This window comes from Halyomorpha halys, unplaced genomic scaffold (genome assembly GCF_000696795.3).
Source record: "Halyomorpha halys isolate HHAL.00 unplaced genomic scaffold, Hhal_1.1 Scaffold449.1, whole genome shotgun sequence".
Taxonomy (NCBI): domain Eukaryota; kingdom Metazoa; phylum Arthropoda; class Insecta; order Hemiptera; family Pentatomidae; genus Halyomorpha; species Halyomorpha halys.
In genome coordinates this window covers 210,544-217,122 of record NW_027115881.1, presented here as the reverse complement: position 1 = coordinate 217,122, position 6,579 = coordinate 210,544, and the positions used below count along the sequence as shown (strand labels likewise).

Sequence of the window (6,579 nt, the reverse complement as noted above, 5' to 3'; positions counted from 1 at the left end):
TAAACGTCATAAACTGCTTTAGTCCATTAAACTAGCTTTAATTTGAGTGCTAATAGACACTTATACGTCTCATACTTCCTGAGATATAGATTTCTCAGTATAAATTCACTAACTACTAATTCAGTACATTTTCATGAAACGTTCCTATTTAAAAAGCATTATCTCGAGAACTATTGGACGTAAATAGCTCTTCTTTAAATAATGTATTCTCAGGTTTTCTGTTGTTATAGCTGTTTTTTAAGATATATAGCTCCGAATGAAAAATTAATGTTTTTTAATGTTTTGAAAAATCTGCCATCTTTTATTTCCCCGACCTATCCTTGGCAGACCCAATAATTTTAATTAGTAATTATACCTAGTTTTTATTAAAGTAATAAAAAATTTGAGTGAGATAACTTTTTTTTCTTCTTGTCGGATTCTTACTATCAGTTATCAATACTACGCTATCGATGACAGAAGCGCTCCAATACAAACACATCTCCGCACCTATCCAAGCGTTGAGCGACGAGAAGATAAGATATAGGTTTAAGTATCCACTTCAAATCGTTTAAAAGCAATTAGTAATTTTTGTTTACAATTTTATAATTTTTTATCTCAACGATGATAACTTAACATTTTGTCATTTAACATTGAAATGTCTACATAACTACAGGATATGGTTGAAAGAGCCAGCAACATAAGTTAGTTTTAAATTTAATTGTTTGTGATAGTGATAACTACAAAGTAAATGTTTTGAAAAAGTGCTTTATGTCAATCAAAGGAAGAAAAGGTAAATTATACTTTGTTTTCATAATTTAATATAATCAAGTGAATGGGAAAACCTTACACCAAGAACATAATCTGCATAGCGTACTCACTATTCCATGTGTGTGTGTATATATATATATATATATATATATATAAAATTGTGTATACCTTAAAGTGGGGTGACCATGGTACATGGTTTTTCATGTTACTTATTCCTAATATAAGCTTATAATTTTACAATAACGATTTTTTTCCTTAATTTTGAACTATCAGGTTTCTCTTTCATCACTAAAAAAAAAAAAAGTTCTTTAAATATTAACCGAGATATATAAATTTTTTTCTGTAGTAATTTCACCCGCAGTGGAAACTGTTACAGTTACCATGGTGAAATAAAAACACTGGCGATATCTGCGTAGACAAGAGAAATTATGGTTTTCATGGTGAAAAAAAACACGAGCGATATGTTGAGATGAGTGGATTTTGGTTTTGTGAAGGGGATAATTTCATTTTTGAACACGTTACGATTGTTCAATGTGAAGTGGTAATAGTTTAAAGGCCCTCTGTCTTTACTGTTTGAACCGAAATAGGACCATATGAGAAATGTTGTCGTATGTGTTTTGTTTTTTATCAAAATTACGATGTTCTACTTCAATGGACGGTCATTAACACTAGAAGTGGGGATATAGTGCAGTGACGTTTCTTCAGCACGTCCTGGATAAGAGAGTTGTGGCTGGTGTCATTCTAAAACTTCTGGGGTTGGTGAGACGGAAAGGAAATATCGGACAACCTTATGTTCTGCCAGGAGTACACCCAAAGACTACGTGGGGTTCTAACTAAATTTTATTTTATTTTATATTCGCTTTTATACTCTTTTGTAAAATAATTTAAATTTAGTTAATAAGGTTAATCATTTAAGTTAAGGTTAAGTCAATCTATAAGTTTTCGTTATTTTATTAATCTATAAGAATTCCTTTTTTTTTTCCTTTTTTTCATTCTGTGTACATATATTTCTTGTTCTTATTAAACTTTTGTACATAATAGTTCTGCAGTTCTTTGTTAAGCATGTATACTGCTCTCAACTTGTTAATTTATCTATGTTTTTTTTTTTGGTTATGTTCACTCAATATTACGAAAATTCAACAGGTGGGAGGTAACACCCCTAGGTTTTCTGTTAACTTCATGTAAAGGTATTCGCCAGTGGTCATAATTCGATAATTGTTTAAATAGGGGTATATTGTATTTATATTGTGAGCATATTGTTTCGGGGTTTTCGTTATTTCCAAGTAAAAAAATATAACGTAGCGCCTGAAGGAGCAATTTATTCTTTATTGTTTTTTTTCCCTTTTATCATTATTATTTTTTCTTTAACTCACCCCTTCTCCGCTGAGCGTGGGCAACTATAAACTATAAATATATATAACTAAAGATCAATCAAAATTTCCTGGTTATAAGACTTTGGTACACCATTTTTTATCATGGTTTCTAAGCATATAAAAAATGTACCATTGTCGACCGTCTTTTCACTCCTTAGAGGTTCTAGGTTTTAGGGCGTAGAAAAATATTTACTCATTTTCTTTTCAATAATTTAGCATAATTTAATAAAATGTTTCTGAATTTCTTGGTAAAAAAAAATAAATATTAACACCTTTCACAGAATGAATTGTCTGAACCTTTAAAGAAAATAATAATAGGGCATATAAAACATAGTTTTTGGTTGAAACAATACTTATTTTTCAATGTTTGTTCGTTCCCCAGATAAAAAAAATTTAAATCCTAACCTAGGAACATCTAACGGGAGATGGCAACATCCCCAGGACCAACTAATTATATGAATTATTTAAAACATTTAATAACGATAGTTGAATATTTCGAAACTGCTTTTTTAACAATTTTATGTCATGTAGTTTGTATTATTCATGCACTGAGCCCTTAAATTGAAATCTCATATAATTTTGAAGAGAAAAATGTTTTAAATATAGAATGATGCTATGATAAAAAAATGTATATCAGCTTGTCGATGTACATATCTTCTAAAGTGATTAGTAAATGATAACTATCAGTCTCATTCCATTAAATTTTTTTTTGTTTTTATATTGTTGATTGATCCTTCATTCGGTAAAAACAACTGTAGCTTGTATATTTAAATTTAAATTTGGAATGATTGTAAGACAATATAATATTAGGGTGCAAGAAAAACTAATGCTGTATTGTTAGATTTTTCTGTCAATAAAAATTTGTATTGGATGAAAATAGTTGACTGTATGAAGTTGTTGTTGTTGTCTGGGGCTTTAGGGCGTAAAACCCTGAGGTCAAAAACGCCCATGTTTCGTGCTTTATATTCTATTTCATTTATATTTATAATTCTATTACACTTTATTTTTCTCTTTAAATAATTTCGAGAAAAAAATTCAAATAATTACTTCTTTTGGTATTTTTTATTACGTATAACAGATTTTCTGGTTTAAATCTTATTTAAAAGGCCATTCCTTTTTAAGAAAACTAAGACCATTTCCACGTTCTTCTGGTCATCATTCAGAGCATCCGATACCCCCGGCCTACTCCCAATCTACTCAAGTTCGCAGAATAAAAATGACATTTCTCAAATATGTGACTGATCGTAAGTACACTGTTGCAGTATTGACATTTTGCCGGTGGCTGCTTACTGATCAGATATCTATGTGTTAAACTCGTATGACCTATTCTCAATCTGGCAATAGGTACCTCCTTCCTGCGATTGGAACGGTTTGATGTGTTCCATGGTTTAGTGGTTTTTTTTATAGTTTTTAATTTGCTTGGCGGGCTTTCATCCCACATGGCTTGTCAACTAGATGATATCTCATTTTTCATCGGAAGACTTATTTCTTGGGGTGTCAGAATGGCCGCGCCCTGACCTGGAAGAGCAAGTGCTTGTTTAGCTGCGATGTCCGCCAGTTCATTTCCAGTGATCCCGACGTGACCCGGCACACATATAAAGAAAAGAAAAAGAAGAACCGTATGAAGAAGATTGTTGGAAGACTTTTCACCTTTTAACACCTACAAATATTGTTCTTCTAGTTTCTATTAAATTTTTGCATATTTTATTATTATTATTTTTCTTAATTCAGAAAATTATTTTCTGTTACACTGTAGCTCTAACAGTATCTCCTGTTAGAACAAGAGCCGGGAAGAAAAAAAGGCAGTTATCTCACCCCAATTTTTGATTACTTCAATGAAAACTATGTATAATTACTAGTCAAAATTGATGAGTCTGCCAAGTATAGGTAGGGGGAATAAAAAATGGCGGCTTTTTCAAACCCTTAAAAAAACATTAATTTTTCATTCGGAGCTCAATATCTTAAAAACTACCAACAGCACTAGAAAATCTAAGAGAACATTATTTAAAGAAGAGTAAATTTGCTGAAATATTAGCCCTAAAAGAGCTATTTACGTCAAATAGTTCTCAAGATATAGCTTTTTAAAAAGCAAAATTTTTAAAAATATTCTGAAAGATTAGTAGTTAGTTAATTAATTTAGAGAAATCTATATCTCAGGAACTATTAGACGTACAAATATCTATTAACACTCAATTAAAGCTAGTTTAATGGACTATATAGAAGTTTATGACCTTTATCTTCGTAGGAATAGTAGCTTCCATGATTGTTTAACGAATCAAATGTGGATCACTGGATAGGAGAAGTATGAGAGGGTGAATAAAACTGTCGAATAAATAGAATAAATTTTTTAAATAGGAAAATAAATATTTAAAATATATTGTATTTAGTGTATAGAAGATTATTTATTGTAAAAGGGTAGAAAATATAAAAGAAAATAAATTGTTTTGAGATCATGCGAATATATGTATTGTATATATGTTCGATTATGGATTAATTGGTATGTTGTGTACAGTAGCAGCCCAATGTATTTGGGCAGTATGGCTAAATATAGCATTTCTGTTCCTTGTCCTCAGTCTATATTACCAAACCATTAGCTTACATAAGTACTGGTATTTACCATAATTACCATAATGCATAAATTAAAAATATGTAATACTGTATACGGGCAAAATATCTGTGTGTAAATTAAATGTTATAACGCTGACACAAGCGTAACTGTAGTCGCCTACGCACCAAGTGAACATCAAGGCGATGCACCTACCCAAGGCCATATGCATTTCTCCCTCCCCCCCCCCATGAATCCTATTATTTTATTTAAAAGTACTTCAGGGTTCTTATTATTACATCTACTATAAAATATTTAATTTGAAAATATTAAATTTATAATAGCCTAAAGGTCAAAAAATATTATTAATACATTTATTGTATTCTTGGACGTTTTTAGGGATCATAGACACAATAGATTTTTAAATAAAATAAATCTACAATTCTATACAATTTCTTAGCTTCATTTATGGAGATAAATGAAAAAAAAATAAATAAATAAAATAGTATGTTAAAATTAGTCAGTATAATAATAAATTTTACTTTTTACTACTAAACAATGTTACTTGATAAATGATTTAAAGCAGTCAGAGGAATGCCATAACCCATCTCTCCTTCTAAGCAATAATGGTGCTGAGGGTTAGGGATTAGGCCTTTAATAGCCCTTTTATATTTTTCTTAATCTATATATTATCTTTTTTTTTCTTTTGTCATCTTTTTTTACATTTTTTTAATTTTTTATAAAATTATCCATTTTTATTCTTCTATTATTAACCTAAATATAATTATCTCTTAGTATATATAATAAATAATAAAAATTCTAAATATAGAAAAAAATAAACACAAAAATCCTACAAAATTCTATTTAAGTAAAACCTAAAAAATTATGTATTAGATAGATAGATAGATAGATAGATAGTTTTATTTTTTATTTTTTTTATCTTTTAAGAAAAAAATATACTACACACAACTAAACCTCAAGAAGACATCAATAATACAAGCACTTGGGCAACAGAAAATAAACATACGTTAAATGCTGAAAACACAAAAGCTATCATAATTGGATCTCCCTCTCTCCTTAAATCTATCCCAGGACTCCCCAACCTATCCCCACTTTTCATTAAATCTTATCCTGGAAACCACAAATTGCCCAAATTCTGTGTTAAGACATAGAATGCCCCTGAAGCAGTTCATTAGAATCCGTTGTCTCCTTCCACTTAAAATACGACAACTCTTAGTTTGCTCTCTTGTTTCCCCCACTTTCCCTATGGCTACCTGGTATATGGTGGACTCTCGGGTAATCTCGAATCTAAACTTAAACGCCTTATGAATTGCGCTGTACGATTTATTTTCAGAATCACCAAAGATACATAACCCAGTATTACGCCGAGCTGAAGTGGCTCTATCCATCCTTCCAATGCCAGTATTTCCTAGCTTCCTTTCTATTCCAAGTAATGAGTACTTGGCCCCTCCCGTATCCTAGCAACCCTGCAATTCAAATTCTCTGCCCAATCCCGTACTACCAGGTCCCGTTTTTCTGAAATGTACTCCCACCTCACCCACAACTGCTGTGTTTACAATAACATACGCCGTGTATGTAAGCCTTATATTTAATGAACTTTTACTTCACCAATCTGATCCGATATTATAATAGCATAGATGTAACTACCATTTTGTTTTGTTTGTATGTATTTAGTCAGTTGGTTTTTAAATTTTTTTGTTTAATTTAGTTCTACATCTAAAATTATTTATTCCTTGGAGAAGTTTGCCGGGGGGTGCGGTCAGCAAAGAACAACATAAATAAACAAAACTATATTTATTTATTTTATGCCGACGTTTCGACCTGAGTTTCAGGTCTTCATCAGGGGTTGTGGCGCAGTCTGGTGACGCAGTCACAAACCTGCCTTCTACGCCA

The 6,579-nt window shown here is 30.9% G+C and overlaps 1 protein-coding gene across 2 annotated transcripts in view; it reads left to right on the top strand.

The window, feature by feature from the left end:
• The first annotated feature begins 619 nt into the window (after positions 1-619).
• Positions 620-6,579, top strand: part of LOC106682896 (glycoprotein-N-acetylgalactosamine 3-beta-galactosyltransferase 1) — an 89,217-nt gene continuing 83,257 nt past the window's right edge. The window contains exon 1 of one of the 2 annotated variants that reach the window (XM_067052846.1): positions 620-769. Coding sequence is in view for 1 of the 2 variants with exons in the window: in XM_067052845.1 (XP_066908946.1) it covers positions 748-769 (22 nt within the window). In the remaining variant the exon portion in view is untranslated. The remainder of the gene's footprint in view (positions 770-6,579) is intronic. The other variant, XM_067052845.1, reaches the window with a different exon arrangement.